General features: G+C 44.5%; 1 protein-coding gene across 3 annotated transcripts in view; it reads right to left on the bottom strand.

The window, feature by feature from the left end:
- Positions 1 to 16,903, bottom strand: part of CDK12 (cyclin dependent kinase 12) — a 31,552-nt gene extending 14,649 nt beyond the window's left edge. For 2 of the 3 annotated variants that reach the window (XM_081836966.1, XM_081836968.1), the window contains exons 1-5: positions 14,782 to 16,902; positions 8,747 to 9,625; positions 4,333 to 4,509; positions 2,586 to 2,725; positions 265 to 435 (exon numbers count right to left, since the gene is read on the bottom strand). In XM_081836966.1, coding sequence (XP_081693092.1) covers positions 265 to 435; positions 2,586 to 2,725; positions 4,333 to 4,509; positions 8,747 to 9,625; positions 14,782 to 15,842 — 2,428 coding nt within the window. In that variant the 5' untranslated portion in view covers positions 15,843 to 16,902. Of the gene's footprint in view, positions 1 to 264; positions 436 to 2,585; positions 2,726 to 4,332; positions 4,510 to 8,746; positions 9,626 to 14,781 lie in introns of all 3 variants that reach the window. The other variant, XM_081836967.1, reaches the window with a different exon arrangement.
- Between the last annotated feature and the right edge of the window lie 390 nt (positions 16,904 to 17,293).

Here is a 17,293-nt window from a genome sequence, read left to right as displayed (position 1 = left end):
GGATGGACTGGGAAAACCTGAAACTCTTCTACATATCTCACGAAAGACCCTCAAAATGGGAGAGCAAACTTCAGAAGTGAATGTTTGTGACAAGACAAGCCTTTGCCATGCTAGCACTCCTAGTGAAAATTGAAGCAAGGCTACGCAGAATCCTTTACCTGAATGGAGCATTTTTATACGCTAAGTATGTTCACTGCTACTAAGGGGGCCCCACAACCTGCATCAGTCTCACATCTTACTTCTCAGCGCAATGTCCTTCGATACCTTTGTCCTTCTTGAAATCCAGTGCATCTTGTTTGTCTGTGACGATTTCCTTCATGTTGACAACACTGCGGTGAATCAACTGCCGGAGAATTTTGATTTCACGGATGGCCGTGATGGGGAAGCCCTCCTTTTCATTGTCCAGCCGCACTTTCTTCAAAGCCACCAACTCGCCTGTCAAACACAATTGGCAGTCGCTAAGAAGGCAGGCAACCATTTGCAATAAAAATGAGCTGCAAAAAGGCTGGTCCTCTTAAACACAACCCTCCCTTCCAAGTTACATGAAGAAATATTAAGACCTTTGATAAGTACAACACTGGTTGGTAGATAAGGCCAACACTGCTTGGGGTTGGGGGGAAGTAAGGTTATTCGATTGGTTTTGTCCTTGTTTTTATTATGTATTTTGTGTTTCTATCTTGTGAACCACCCTGAGATCCACAGTATACAAATTTAATAATAGTAGGAGGAGCAGCGGTAAGAGATACATTATGTTATTTGCACACTTATAATCTGGCATCAAGAAGACAATTATTGTCTACTGCCAGTCATCTTGCCCATTTCGTTCTTACAAAACATTTCAAGACTATTGCTTTGGACTGTGGTGTCATGGCTAGTGTTGGGGAGAAAAGTAGGAAATTCAGCTTCTCTGCCTGGATACATCCCTAGGCCTCTTCTTATGCTATCAATCGTGGTGTACTGCACAGTGTTTGTTTTGAGAAAACATGAGAAAGTATACTGGCATTACAGTCTGAAAAAATGTTGAATTAAAAGAGCCTCCAAGCAGCAGCCTATTACTGTTAGAATTCCTGATCTATGATTGCAGTCATGGGATTTTTATCTATCACATGATGGGGTATGTTTTGACTCGACAGAGTGGGAAGTGACGGAGACAGGATGTTTGTGTTACTGTGTTCCGTGAAGTGGGGCTATTGTCCTTTGTTCTTTTTTCTCTTTGCTTTCTGATACTACAGAGGGAGGGAGCCATGTTGCAGTGCTCCATGTGTGTTTATATGTAAATAAACTGGATTAGCCAAAATGCTGAGTTGCGGAGGTCTGTCACGCGCATGATGCGCAAACTCTGCGGATCCCTAAGTGTGCGGGTGTTGGTTGGCATCGGTAGCTGTGATGTTTGGGCTGAAGAAATCTTATGAAGCTCCCGAACAATCGACCAGGAGGAAGAGAACATGCCAGTCGGGCATGTGTCTCTGCCAGGGTCTTACTTGAGTGCAGGCTGAACTCCTGATAATTACACGACCACCGGCCACATCCATGAAGGAAGAGCCCAGCTGTATCAGGGCCAGTGGCCCGTCTAGTCCAGCATCCAGTCAACGATTTGCCTATGGGAAGCCCATAAGGAGGACATGAGCACAACAGTCCTCTCCCCTCCTGCAGTTTCTAGTAACTGATATCCGTAATCATACTGCCTCTGCCTATACAAAAACAGCTGGTGTCAACAAATGTGAAAGCAGTTAGACAACATGGTGCGTTTTTTATAGGGTACTGCCATGGATCGGTTGGATGCAGAGGAATGGTGGGAGGAGCCAACTGGGGAACCCCCAAGGGAAGAAGGATGACCGGCACACTCTGCGACAGCTACTTAAAAGTGAATTCACTATGAGAAAAACGGACTGAAAATAGTGTGCCCTTTTCTATGAAAATGAAAAGGATGTTTAAAATAACCTTTGGGAATTATAGGGACAGAATGACCTAAAATGTATAGAAACTTATTTATGCAAGAATGTTACTTGCCCAAAAACGGAAAGAAGCAGAAGTCCCAGCAAAGGAAGAATGGAAACTTATGGAGTATACAGATAAATCACAAACAGATAAAAACATTGGCAGGTTTATTGTAATAACCTGCAGTTTTACAAGAGTATATATTCAAAGAAGACAAATAACTGAGCAAATTAAGATAATTTGGATATGCAGAAGATATTGAAAACAAATTTAAGGAACCACAGAAAGAGGGGGGAGGAAGTAAAGTTTTGAAATGTCAAAATGACTGTAAAATTAGTTAAATGTATAAAATTAGTGAAATGTATAAATTTGAAAAGTATGTATAAATAAATAAGAAAAGAAAATATAGTGGTACATCGGGTTAAGTACTTAATTCGTTCCGGAGGTCCGTACTTAACCTGAAACTGTTCTTAACCTGAAGCACCACTTTAGCTAATGGGGCCTCCTGCTGTGCCGCCGGAGCACGATTTCTGTTCTCATCCTGAAGCAAAGTTCTTAACCTGAAGCACTATTTCTGGGTTAGCGGAGTCTGTAACCTGAAGCGTATGTAACCCGAAGTACCTCTGTAGTGTGCACTGGGTACCCACCTGTGTCCTTGTCCTTGGCTTTGTACACTTGCCCATAGGTCCCCTCGCCGATAATACCAATGATATCAAATTTGTCCACGCAGCGCTTTCCCCAGTCACTTTCCGTCTGCCTCCTCTCACCGTAACGAGGACAACAGATTCTGAGAGAAAGAGAGAGAGATGGGAGTTGTGTAGGAGAAGCACAAGAGCCGTAAAAATCCCAAATGCCGACTTCGACAAAACGTTTCTGAATAACAAGCTTTGGTGGATTTTCCTGTCCATTATCTGCCTTCCTGTCCATTATTTTCCATTGAGATATTACAGGACTAGGTGTTTAAACATATATGAGAATAATTGAAGCTGTTTTATACAGATTTTAGCAGTATTCCAACAGATCCTGACACAGAGATGGGGAATCTGTGGCTCTACAGATGTTGCCGGACTATTTCTGCATTGGTGCTCTTACAAAGTGAATCCTCAGTCAGTTGCTTGCTTTTTTTTTTGTTTTGTTTCTGTAAATTTGTGTCCATTGTTTTCATTATTTTATAAAAATAGAGCAGGTTACATTTAATAAATAAACACAAAGAAAATACATTTGCTCTGGGAATTTTACTTCTTCCCTTTAGTTAGGATACCAGCAGCTGATTCCTGCACCATACCTAAAATCAGTGGCTCTCTGATTTGCCGTTTGCTACCTTCTACATGGTAATCTTTTCCCTCTCTCGTCACCTGAAAAGATTCCTAAAGACTTACTCTTTATGTGCAAAGAGATGGATTCCTTTTATGAACCTCTTTCTTCTGCCATTTCCTCTCACTTTAAAAAAGTTTTATATAGATTTGCAACATAATCATAGTGTTGTTTACTGGTGCTAGTCAGACAGACTCAGTTACACCAGAGTTAAATAAATCTTTACTGGCTACCAATCTATTTCTGAGCTGAACTGTAAGGTGTCAACATTGAATATTAATGTTCCACATTGGCTAGGCCATGACAGTTTATATTTTAGGTATTCATATAAAAATGCATCTTTCTCAATGTCCTTCCCTGTGTCTTAACATCTTCCGGTGGAGCCCTTTGTCAGATGCCTTCCTTGCTAAAGACAAGGCTGGTATCCTCTAACAGCAATGCTTTTTCAGTACATTTTGCTTGCAGAATACTCTCCCCTATGAGCCACACAAGGTTAGCACCTTCTTAGCTTTACTCTGCTTCATGAAATCATTTAATTCTGCCAGGCTTCCAAGGAGTAGATTTCAGCCTCTCCATGCTGTTTCTATTGTTATTTTAGAAGTGTGAATGTCAACATATTATGCAGAGTTTTTTCTATTTTTAATCATTAAAGAGGAATCATGTATATCAATTCAAAAACAGGTTTATCAGTCTGCGCATGACACCTAACATGGCACGGTAACTTAGCTGGGAACCAGTAGTTCCCAGTTCAAATCTTGCCTCTGCCTTCAACACAGTATGTAGCCTTTGGCAATTGTCACACAGGGCTCCTATAAGGTAATTCAGAATGGATGAGAATGCAAGACATAAATGCTAACTGTTCTTATCAGTACGAAAACATGGCATGAGATTGTTTGACCAACGATCTGGCAAGTTCTACTTTCCTGGAAGGTACTGCTTTACACAACTTGGGTGAGTAGCTAAGTGTCTATCTTCATCTGGTTTCTTATGGTTCCTCCCATTAATTCCAAACCTTACCAAAATGACCAGACATTTCCCTGAACTGGCCGCTGTGCAAATAGATGCCCTCTCCACACTTACTTTGGTCTCTTTCTACATGGTTGCTGAGGTGGCGTGGCTGCCTTTGGTTCTGGAGACTCTGGAGGGGAAGGGTCTCCACCAGGAAGCTCTGGAGGGAGTGGGAGGTCCGTGAGCAAGTGTCGTGGTCTCTGGTCTTTTTCCTTCTTCACAGGTTTTGAGGGAACAATCTCCTTTGGGCTAAAGCACCAAGAAAAACAAAACAAAACAAAAGAAGAGCACATTTATGAATTATCTAGAGCAACTACTTGTCACATCTCAACACCCTCTAACACAAAGGTGACATAAGCTTTCTTTTTTGGAGCAATGTGATAGTCACTAGGATTCCAACTTTATCGACACTGAGTATTTGTTGATATTTAACTCATCCAAGCGATGTGCCATACAAAAACCAAATCTAGTATCTGGCATCGATTTGGGTATCCAAAGTTACTTTAACACACAAACACATACACACACTAGGAAGCATCTACCCTCATGGTCACAACTTTGGGGCCAAAATGAGTAGGAAATATCTAGAGAAGCCAGAAAAAGGCTGGTTTGCACAGGTACTCCTTTCCTCCCTTGTACGTTATCTCTTAGATTGACTGGCCATCTAACCCCTTTCCGCTCCTGCATACAGGTGGAGACCATTTTAGGAGTATCCAACTGACACACAATTGCTGATTCGGGGTCCTATTGGGCCCAGAAGAAGTCAAAACAAGGACGTAACGGGGAGCACTTATACGTGCTCCAGCAATGCACTGAGAGCTGAAATGGTTGCCACTTCTGGGGTCCATTGCCCCCTCCCAGCAGATGTGAAGAATTGGAGCCCTCTTTGCCGTGGTTGGTGAGAGGAGGGAGGGGTAGATAGGAAAAAGAGAAGAGAAACACCCCTCAACTGTTACTTGCAAATATTAATTTCTGCTAAAAAAAAGTAAAATTTTATTTAAATAAAATAAAATAAGGAGTGGGCTGACTTTCTGACCGCTGCATATATGAGCTTTTTACATGAAGCCATTTTCTCTGCAAGTTAAAATTTAAATTTTCATCCATCTTCAGTTACCTGGTGTTACAGGTGTGACACCCCTCACAATCACCAAATTGAATCAGAACTACAGGCAGGTTCGTGTGCAGAGTCATCGGGACAACCTAAAGTGGTAATGTGCATGTGTGAATGCACCACTACATATGTAGGATTAGTTAAGAAGAGATCAGCTGGATCAAACCAAAGACCCATCTAGTGCAGCCTGCTGTTCTCAAAATGGCCAACCAGATCCCTCTGGAAAGCCCACAAGCAGGGCATGAGTACTAAAGCACTCTTTTGCTCACGATCCCCATCAACTGTTACTCAGAGGCATACTGCCTCCAATGCTGGAGGGTAATGTAGCCAACATGACTAGCAACCACGAGTGGCCTTAATCCCCCATGGCCTACAGACAAGAACTTTCATTTCACTTCAAACACAATGCTCTTTGAAATACAGGCAGTGATCATTTTCAGAACATCCAATTGACACGTGGATCCTTTTAGACCCGGAAGAAGGCAGAAAGGGTGCTCTACCGACATGCAAAAGGGGTATGAATGGAACCCCAGTGTGAAATGGTTGCCGCCTGTAACTAGTTGTCAAGTAATGTATATATGCAACTTTGAATCAGCCCTGTGTGAAGTGCACACACAGAAAATGAGTAATGCCGAGCTAAGCCTAGCAAAAAATCATACCTGGCGTCCAACTAACTGCCCTGTTTGAGGTCAGGAATGAAGCCCCTCCCTAGAAGCCAGTCTGGCTAGAGACACTGAGAACTTCTGACTTCTGATGACCGAAGTCAGCTAGATCTACTGCCCTGTAAACTCTCTTTCAGGGGTGCACTAGATCTTTGCTTAATTACACAGCTGATCAGATGGATTGAAGGTCTTTCCTCTGGGCAGGATTTTTAGAGTATCGCGCTTCTTTGTCATATTCCAGCACTACAATTCTAAAGGTGGGCTGTATGGTTCAACACAGCTGCCAGGCATAAACTATGACCTTCACATCACCACCCTACTATCCTTTGATCCTTCCTATCTTCTCTCCCCTAGTCCTGTCAGTCTTGTTTTAAAAAAGAACAATATTGTAAATGAAGCAAACCCCCACTCAATTGTTTGAAGCTGGTTTACATAACTTTCACCATATAGAACATTAGATTCTACAAGCGCAGAATATGATCACAATGCACCATTCCAATCTCTCTCTTGGAAGCCTCTATGGGCTCTAGCTGAATTGGAGAGAAGAGGCAAAACCAGATCCCACCCCCAGTGCTCAAAACTCCCATTGTTCTAGGCACATTTTACGAAAGGGAATTTCATAAGTGTGAGCAGTTTCTGAGCTCTGGGCGCAGTACTGTGCCTAAGATTTCATATTAAAACTGCAGAGCGGAAGGAAAGGAGGACCTGTTTCTGCCTCCCCACTTCCAACTACTATCTGAATCCTGGAGGAGACCTCCTCTTAAGAATATTACAGGGAAGGATTACACCATATGAAAAATTAACATAACATTTTAGCTGCTGTTCATTCATTTTCAGCTTTGTTGTCGTTAGGAAAAAGCGCACCTAGACATTCTGTTGTTGTGCTCATAACCCAGGTTTAAGGTGCCATTTAGCTCCTAACTTTTGTATCTCAGTCTCTAACACTGCCTGTACATTTGTATGACATCACAGTACATGCTCCTTAGAAAGGAAAACCACCTCACAAGCCAAAAAGACGGGCAATTTCCATGTTCATAGTTAATTCAAGACTTACAGTTACGTCAATATTTAGGAATATTTTAACAAAGACTGGCATAAGTTTATCTCCTCCTTACAACTACACCAGACAAGGAGTGGGGAAAACAAAAGCCTCAGCTTCGTCCATTATTTAGCATTACATCTGAATGTGGTTATCTACAAATTCAGGGGATTGTAGTTTTAACAAACTAGAGTTAGACTAAAACAAGCCTTGGTTTGATAAGCAGGCTGAGAAACTATCCAGAAAAAGCAAATGAGCCAAAGGACTCACTAAAAAAGAAGCCCAACCTCCCTAAAAACTCAAGACTCTGTATTGTGAGAATATTCTCTCTGACCCCAGATACGGCAATCAAACATTGATAGGGAAGCAAATGCCGCACACTGTCCTTGCTCGGATGATAATCTCTCAGTGCACAGGCAGCTCCTTTGCCACGATTAAATCAGGAAGTCTCTGTTGAACCCATTTTGTCCAAAATGGAAAACTATGTTACAAGCTTCAAAACGAGTTAGGATATTAAACATTGTTCAATATCCAGGCTAATACGCTTGCTTGTCTTAAAAGCTGGTAACCATAGTTTCCCAGTTAATCCAAAATAGGAAACTAGGGTTAACAAGAAGTTTCCTAGTTTAATTGTGGAAAGCAGCAAACTGTGAAGGGGCGGCGTGCAAGGGCTAAACACTCATGCATATCTCAGATTAATGAACCAAGACAAGATAGTCTGAACCTGACTGCCAAGACCTTTAAAGAGAAAAAATTGAGCCCAGTAGCATAAACCTGACGCACTTAACTGGGGATTTTTTTCTGAGCTGGCCACATAAGTGAGGCATTGTGAACAAAGGACCAACACTAAAACAAAAATTTAGGTTTATATATGCCAGGGGTCAGCAAGGTTTACCTTGCCTGGGCCGGTTCACTCCAGCAGAGATCCCTCGGTGGGCTGGATTGCGCATAAGGGCGCCTGCCTGCGATTTCCGCTGTCGGCGTCTGTATCTGCACAGACGCGATTTCCAGTGTCTGCGTCTACACAGATGCAATTTCCGGCGTCTGCGCATGTGCAGATGTGATTTTCGGTGCAGCGAAAGTGAGTTCCCATGCCGTACCGTTTTAGCGCAGCGTGGGGGACTCGCCGAGTGGGCGGCTTGTGGGCTGGTTAAACAACCGGTGTGGGCCACTTGTGGCCCATGGGCCTTAGGTTGCTGACCCCTGATATATGCTATACAAGGAATAGCGCGGGTGTACAACCAATCATTCATGTCAGCTAAATCCAGTACTATCCTCATTCATGTCATGTCAATCATTCATGTCAGCTAAATCCAGTACAGAGCCTCTTTCAGCTCTGTTACTCAAACAAAGATCCTTTATTCAACATGCTCTAACTTGGGGCCGTATCTTCCATTTCCTGCAAGGGAGCCCCAATCCTAATCATCCCACTAATTTAGAAGCCTGTTTTACACGTTCCATATACCTGGTATCCTCTCCCTACATTCCAAAGCTGCTTTCTACATCTGAGGCCTTGAGTTTTTCTTCACTATCTGTGCCATTTTCAAACACATTTCAAACACCAGATTATTTCATTTGCAATGAGAAATGAGTAGATACATAAATTCTAACAAGTCCTGGTCCATAATATTACCAACCCTTTGTGGAAGAGGTTTGCTTGGTTATTCCCCTTACCTATCCATGTCATCTTCCCCAGGCAAGACAGGTGGAAAAGGAAGCGGAGGCAACGTTGACGTTTTCAGATGCGGAACAGCAGCTGTCACAGATACATGCGCCTTTAAGGAGGACTGCATGGTGGGTTGAGAGTTAGCCTGAGTAGTCAGAGATGTCCTGGAGTGGGTAGACGACGGCAGACACGATGGAACTAAAGCAGGGGTGTGAGTGGCAGGTGACTGGGCAGGCGGCAGAGGGGGAATAACTGGTGATGGAGGCAAAGGGGGTAACGGAGGAGGAGCCTGAGCAGGGGGCGACGATGTTGGCAGAGGAGGTAGTGACTTAACAGAAGGCAAAAGAGGTGGGACCTCTTGCTTGGCTGTCTCTGTTTCCTTTGGAGTCACAGTTTCCTCCTTTCCGCCTGCAAGTTTCATATCTTTTGTTCCCATTGCTTTCGAGTCTTTAACTGAAGCAGGAGGTTTCTTCTCGTGGTTCTCTACTGCCTTTGTTTTTAGGGGCTCAGGAGTAGTTTTTGTCTCTGTGTTGTGCTGTGTGACATTTGCTGGCTCAATGTCAGAAGGGCACTTCTCAGGTTTAGCCGTTTTTGCCTTTTTGGCCTCAACCGCTGGCTCTTTAACTTCAGCCAAACTGTTTTCTTTCCTAGATAAAACGCTAGGAGAGTCCTTCCTCTCCTTCCCATCAACCTTTGCTGCGGCTGCAGCAGCAGCTGCCCTCTCTTTTTTCTTTCTACTCAGTTCAGCTCCCAGGCTGGAGTTCAATGGTAGCCGGGCAGGTGAGATACTGGAATGGCGACTGCGGGACCCAGATCTCTGCTTTTTGTTATGCGAAGATGAGTGCCTCGAGTAAGCAGGACTTCTACTTCGAGACTTCACTGGCTTCCTGTGGAAAAAGAAGAGGAAAATCAGAATCTCCAAAGAACGCTACAGTTGGGTTTTATGTAAAAACACAAACCTTTAGCTCTCAAAGGGGTGGGGGGCTTGCTTGAAGTGTGTAGACATGGCTGTGATCCTGTGGCTCCAATGAACATTTTAACTCCTCACTGGCTTCCCCATTTGCTTCTATTAGAAGTTCTTAGCCATTATTTTTTTTACAACACATTAAACAATCAGTCACTGCACTACCTGCCAAAGTAGAGGTGGACAACTTCTGGCCATGGTGTATTTGGCTCCTAGCCAACTTGCCTCGGGGCTAGAAACACTACACCAGGGGTCAGCAACCTTTTTCAGCCGTGGGCCGGTCCACCATCCCTCAGACCATGTGGTGGGCTGGACTATATTTTCTTTTTTGGGGGGGGGGGGATGAACAAATTCCTATGCCCCACAAATAACCCAGAGATGCATTTTAAATTAAAGCACACATTCTACTCATGTAAAAACACACTGATTCCCTGACAGGTCAATTGATCACCGTAATCTAAATCATTCCTAAACAGGAACACAGGAACATAGGGGGCGAAATTCGAGTAAAAGAATATGTACTAAACAGTTACCTCACAAGTTCAAAAATGTTTTGAACTTTTGGAGTCAGGTGTTTTCAGAAGATGAAGCATTTCCTTTGAAATGAAAACTCAACCAAATCCTGGTACTCTGTCTTAGCTGGCAAGGACAAGATGCTGCTAAGAGCCATTTTAGCAGCTCAAAATGTAACGTTCCTGAAGATAGTGAAGTTTTATTTGGTTGCCTTATTACTTACAGGTGATTTAAAAGTTTGGGCATATATTTTACAACCACTACTGAAAGACAACATAACTTTTGATACTCGCAGGCAGTGCTGGAAAAATCCCAGCTGCATTTTTCACTAAATGCACAGGACTGAATGCACTGCTGCTTGTGACAGGCAGGGACAATTTAAATTAGGCTCTGAGATTTGGCTGTACAAGGACCAGGAGGCTGGGGAGGAGGGAACACACAGCAGAAGGCAGCCCCTCTAGGAGCAACCAAAAGGAGTGTCATTGATTCAGTTTAGTAAACAAACTGAATTCAGCTTCAGGCCAGTCACTCTAACTTCATTCTGTGTGCACATCAGACTGTCAATAAGTAACTACAACAGGCATACCTGCCATTTCAGACTGTTCAAACTCTCTGAATGGCCTCTGACATGGGAAATGCCAGTTGGGCTCTTGGTGATAGCTAGCTCACTATTCACAGTTGCTCTTCTGAAAGCCTCCATCAGGGAAAACAGCCAGTTGCCGGGTAGGTTCTTCCCTGGGTGTGCCTCCCTTGACCGGGGCACAAATCAGATTGTCTTCCCTAGAGCAGATGACCATCACCGTTGGGGACATCCATTTATCCTACACACACAATCACCAGGATTTTTTTCTTATCACACCTTCAAGGACCCTCCAAGTCATATATGCAAACATCCACTTGCCTGGCTTTCCACACCGAATAAGAATCACTTTCAAGCAACCAAGCAGGGAAGCTTTGATACACTGGAAAAGAGCTCTTTTATTTTTTCCAGGCTGTTTGAAAGCTCTATGTCCATGTAACTCTATCCCTCCCTTTTGTTTTGACTAGGACACATGCAAAGAACTGCAAGTGGAATGTCTGAGCATCTTTTCTCGACTCCCTAAAACCTACCGTGACAATGAGAAATTCCCTCATTGGCATTTTCAAACTTTTCAAGAATTTATTTATAACAGCGGACTTCAAAAGAGTGCTCCACAGAACTTCCACAATAACATGACTAGAAACGGTTGTCTGAAAATATCGTTTGTTCACCATTAACCAATATTTCCCTGGAATGCACACAGCACTGCAGTATTCTCGGGCTTTAATTTCAGTGAGGTGATGGCTACACACAGCAGGCCTCTCTTGCAGTCCATAAATCCAAGCATGTATGCTAAGACATTTCCCAGAATCCTCTGAAGTGTGAAGGAACTGCACAGTAGATGGGCCAATGTGGAAAGAGTTCCTGCAGGTAGGTTTTTCCCATGCTCTGCAACCCCACTCTCATTAAACAGCATACCTGCCTCTGCTCACTTAAGAATTTGGCTAGAAACTGGACCCCACCCCCTGTCCAAAGCAGGCAGCTCATTTGATACTTGGCTTCTTCGAATTTTGAAATATTTATTTAGCCCTAAGGGGTCTTTTCCTATTGTTCCCATGAAACAGTCCAGAAGCAGAACATGCTTTCTATCGAGGAACATTAACTTTCTGCTCCCAATAGGAAAAGGAGGTGAACTGGAGCAAGTTAAGGGTTTTTTTAAGCACCTGGTGAGATAACGCAGCATACACATAAAGAAAAAAAAGTCAAGAGTAGACAAAGCCAAAGAGATGAACAAGGGTGTATGAAAACAAACAGGAATGAGATCCCCCTCATAGGTTCACATATTTAAATATTTAAACATCTACTCTGTTCAAGCTTACTCTACCTAGTACCCAACAAAGGCTCCACCGGGCACTCCTTTTCATAGCAGCTTCCTAAAAGTACTTAAGGTACCCCAAGTGCTTGCAATCAGCTCTCATTATCCAGTTCTTTTTCATTAAAAAGAGATGCTGTATGCCAGAGAATTTTCTGGTAGCACTTGCTCCTTAATGAGCAGGAAATGGCAGCTGCACTTGCTCTACACTGTTTAGAAGTAGCTGCCAGGAATCAACCTGCCTGACCCAAGAGATGTTACTACTGTACAGGTGGGGAATGGTGGCTGAGAGACAAGGATTTGCTGAAGGCTATCCACAGAGTTCATGGCTTGGCAGATACGACCCCACTAGAATCTAGTGACTAGATAGCCAAAACAACAAGATGGTGACTACTGTATATGTTTGTTTAGCACTGACAAGGTGCTAGGCACTAGATAGAGCACAAGGAGCTTAGAGTCTAATGGCAACTTTGCACATTCAAAGCACCGGCAGCAAGCTGTGTTCGAAACTCCCATTGTTCTAGGTGCATTTTACAACAGGGAATTTCATAAGTACAAGCAGTTTCTGAGCTCTGGGCGCAGTACTGTGCCTAAGATTTCATATTAAAACTGCAGAGCAGAAGGAAAGGAGGACCTTTTTCTTCCTCCCCACTTCCAACTACTCTGTGAAGACTGGAGAATATTAGTAGGGTGGGCAGGAGAAGGACTAGCCCATGTGAAAAAATGAACATAGTATTTTAGTCGCAGTTCATTCATTTTCAGCTTGTATTCTTGTTATAAAAAGCGCACCTAAACATTCCTTGGTGCGCCCATAACCTAGGTTTAAGGTGCCATTTAGTTCCTAGCTTTCATATCTCAGTTTCTAACACTGAGCAAGCTGTTGGGTGATCTGTGGTGATCTGTGACCAAAGCAATTCTGCACATCCAGATTATGAAATAACTAAGTTTCAGAAATGACAAAAATGCAACCTCATTTTAAGTAAACTGAACAGGCAAAAGGTGTTGACTGGCTTTGACAAAGGACTAGCAAGGATATTGGTAGTGGATTCAAGATCCCCTTTACTGACTGATTGTTAAAAATATTTTACTGCCCCCAAGGTCGATTTAAACAGATTGTAGGATGCCTGAATTCCCTTGAAGGTGATCACTAGCTGTATTCAAAAGGGATTTCTGAGGTACTGACACCTAACGTGAATGTGGTAATGGATCACAAGCAAACATTTCCACACACATCTTGATTTTTGGGTTACATACACCACAACTCACACATATGGAGAGATTTCATATTCACCTGTTCTACCTTGACAAAAGCCGCTATCCAAGGCAGATTTAATTGAAACCAGGTTCTACTGAAACCAATGAAACTTGGTAACCACATAACAGGCACAAATCTTGTGAGAAATAGGTACCTTGGATACCACTGCAATCTGAGACTTTGGCTCTATTGACTTCAACGTACCTCACTTTCTACTACTCAATATACTTAGGATCAAGATGGAACAGTTCTCTGCAACTCTAAACCTTGCTTTTTTAGTTAACATAAGCAAGATTTAGTAAAAGGTATCCATCAATTTTCCCATTCTGTGAATCCCCACCAGCTGTATAGATTAGCAACTGACATGCCACAAAATGGAACCATGGTTTGCCACTTCAGAAATTGTGTCCAAATCATGGTTCACTTTCAGGGGTCACATTAAACTCTAATTTAGTATGATGAGGATGAGCTGCAGTAGCTTCCATTTCCCCTATGCCCTCTTCTGGTGTAGCTCCAAAGAGTTTTTTTGTTTCTGATTTTCATTAACCACAGTTCAGTGTGTTATCTGAATCCTAAATTGTGGTTGATGCTAACTATTATTTGCTTCAACAAGGCAGCTTAACACATGGTTTTAAGTTACCTTGTTTCAAACAACAAACTAGTTAATCTAAACCAAAACTTCTAAACATCTCCTCAAAGCCATGCAGGAGCAGAAAAAGGAAGCATGTTATTCCAACGCTCACTATACTCATTCTTGTCATGCTAAACTATGGTCAAAACAAAACAAATTCCTTCCAGTAGCACCTTAAAGACCAACTAAGTCAGTTCTTGGTATGAGCTTTCGTGTGCATGCACACTTCTTCACTTCTTCTTCTTCACTTCGTGTGCTTGCACACTTCTTGTATCTGAAGAAGTGTGCATGCACACGAAAGCTCATACCAAGAACTGACTTAGTTGGTCTTTAAGGTGCTACTGGAAGGAATTTGTTTTGTTTTGACTATGGCAGACCAACACGGCTACCTATCTGTAACTATGCTAAACTATGGTTTAGCACAGCCTTCGCCAAACTAGTACCCTCTAGGTATCAGCCCCAGCCAGCATGTTCAAAGATCAAGAATGATGGGAGTTGTAGCCTAAAAAAATCTGCAGGACACGAGGCTGGGGAACAATAATTCAGCACGACATCTGAACTGAACCAGTGTCTCATTGGCTGAATGGGTTTGGTTACCTTTCAAACTCAGATCCCCAATGCAATAAAGTGAAAATAATAATTATCTAATCAAGCAACAAAGACCTTGTACCCTAAACAAATCACGTTACAGGGGAGAAGCAAATGTTTTTCTTATCTGACTTCAGGACACTAGCACCATCCGAACCAAAGAAGTCAAACACTTTTGATTAAAGATAAAGGCCACGCACCTGGACACAGGACTTCGACTCAGCGACCGCTTGGAAACAAAAGGACTGCTGGAGCGCCTTCGGTTGAATGGGCTAGGCGACCTTCCACTGTAAGACCCACTTCCCCTCTCGTAGCTTGATGAACGCCTCCTGCTGTATGGGCTGACCGACCGCTGCCGCCTGCCATAAGGGCTGGGAGAGCGCATATTGGATTGGTATGCAGCAGGCTCCTTGTATGGTGGGCTGACTGATGGTCTCCGTGAAGACCCACCGGGACTCTTCTTGTAGGAATCATAGTTACTGGATGTGTGTGAGCGTGGGGGGCTGAGATCATAGTCCTGCGTGTAAGATGCTCCCGAGGGGCTATCATCCTGTTTGGGGCTGTCTGACCACTTGCGATGGGGACTTCTGGATTTCCGCTTTGGACTGTCCAGCGATTTGTAACTTTTAGGAGCGTCCCTTTTGCGGTGACTTTTGCTACGGTCTTTGTGACCGGACTTAGTCTCTCGTTCTTTCCTGGACTTTTCCTTGTGCGATTTGGCTGACCGGGACTCCTTGCTGCTGCTCTTGAATGACTTAGATGAATGGTCATCGTTCTCCTCATGTAGCTTTTTAGAGGCCCCCGACACCCTTTCTTTAGTGGAACTCAACTTGCCTGAGGAGTCTTGGTTCCTGTCTAGCCTCTTCTCTTTGTCTACCAGCTTGCTTTTCATCAACTCACGGACTCGCTTGTGTTGATGATGCCGATGCCTGTGTAGCCGGTCACTCCTTTCTGATGTCCCTTTTCTCTCATCATTCTCCCTGCGTTCCAGCTTGAGGACTGCTTCATCTGAAAAGGTGTCCGAGTCAGAGCTGATATCATCATACTCCACCAATGGCTTGATCATGCTGCCGAGCGCTGCTCCAGCTTCTTGGGCCCCCATCGGTGAGTCTTTGGAATGCCTGGACTTGTGTCGTTTGTGCTTGGAGAGTCGGTGCCTCTCTTTGCTGTTTGAACTGCCACTGCTGGACACTGCTTCTTGATACAAGGACCCCCCTCCTCCTGAATCCTTCTTACCCCCATGTCTCTCTGGGTTTGGCATTCCTTCTCCACTGTGCTTGAAAAGAGGGGGGAATCCTCCAAAACCCCCAAAGCCTAAACCTCAACTTACCCGCTTCCAAAACAGAAGGGCTGCGTTCACTTTCGTTACCGTTTCCTACATTCAACCCACCCTTCTCTCTCCTACATGGGGCTGAATGTGGTTTCTTTACAAGGATCTGGGTCGACAAAGTATATTACGGGAGAAGTCGCCCCACAGGCTACCCCCAACCCTCTGAATAGGGGACAAGCAGCAATGGCAAGAATGTCCCCTGTTCTTAGACTTCAAAGGTAGGATGGAAGACCCTGAACAAGTACCCTACCTCAGTTATCTACCACTTTCAGAACATAAACACGCCAGGAGCACTAACTAAGATGCTCTTGGGTCCCTTTGCAAATGGGCAATGAGTTTGGGAGTTCTCCAACCTGCTGCCCAACCCCCCACAAAAAGAGAGCTTCAGAAAAAGACCCCACCCCACCCCCAGTTTTCTGAAGCAGCGGCCCCCCAAACAATAGGCCCCTTCGTTTCTAAGCCACCCTTGGTGCTCCTCTTGGTCAGGGGTACCCCCTCCCCACTAACTCAAGGCCCCCGTGGAAAGAAAGATGAGGGTCGGACTTAGTTCCTACCTCAAACACCCCCTAAGTTCCTGAGAAGAGAGCACGGGGGCGGGGAGATGGGCACACCTCCACCCGCCCCAAGGCCTGGCTGTGTGGGGAAACCCCTGGGCCCCTGCGTCCCCACCGAGGGGGCTCCCCTGCCCTCAGCCTGAGTCTCTAGCGAGGCCCCCAAGCCGGGACCCCCACCTTCCTCTTCCTCCTAGTACTTCCCGGAGCGAAACGGAGCCGCTTCCAGGTCCGGGTGGGGAGAGGGGTTGGGGGGGAAGAGGAAAGGTAGAAAAGTGAGCAAGGGAGAAGGTTAGCCACCAACTCTCGCGAGAACGTGGGGAGAAATCGCCGTCGTCGTCCTCCCGGCCGCCGACGCCGTGGCTTCCTTTGCAGCCGCTCAGGGGTTCCTTCCCCCAACTCCTCTCTACCTGCTCCTGTTTCTCCAAATATCGCGAGAGCACGCACACGCGCGCGTGTGAGCGCTCGCTCTCCCTCCTTCGCGCGCAGGCGCACACGGTCGGAACGCGGAGAGAGACTCGAGAAGTCTCGCGACGCCGGGCGCTGGAAGCAAATAGGGAAGCGGGAGCGGGGGGCGGGACTTGAAGGCCGATGAAGCAAATGTTATTTTCGTAATCTCGCGGGAAGTGGTTTTGTCTTTCAACAAAACTTTATTTCACGGTCACCGCAGATGACAGCATTCCTGAGGAAGGCAACTTTTATTAAGGAAAAATGCAAGGTTGTTTTTATACGGAGGGGCCATGAACTTCCATTCATTCATTCATTTCTTCCTGTAACGTTCAACAAACTTTATTGAAACTTCTCACACTGTAATTCTGGGGACATAAATCT

This window comes from Podarcis erhardii, assembly GCF_964252035.2.
Source record: "Podarcis erhardii genome assembly, chromosome: 13".
Taxonomy (NCBI): Eukaryota; Metazoa; Chordata; class Lepidosauria; order Squamata; family Lacertidae; genus Podarcis; species Podarcis erhardii.
The sequence above is the reverse complement of the archived record's forward strand: the minus strand, read 5'-3'. Positions and strand labels throughout refer to the sequence as shown.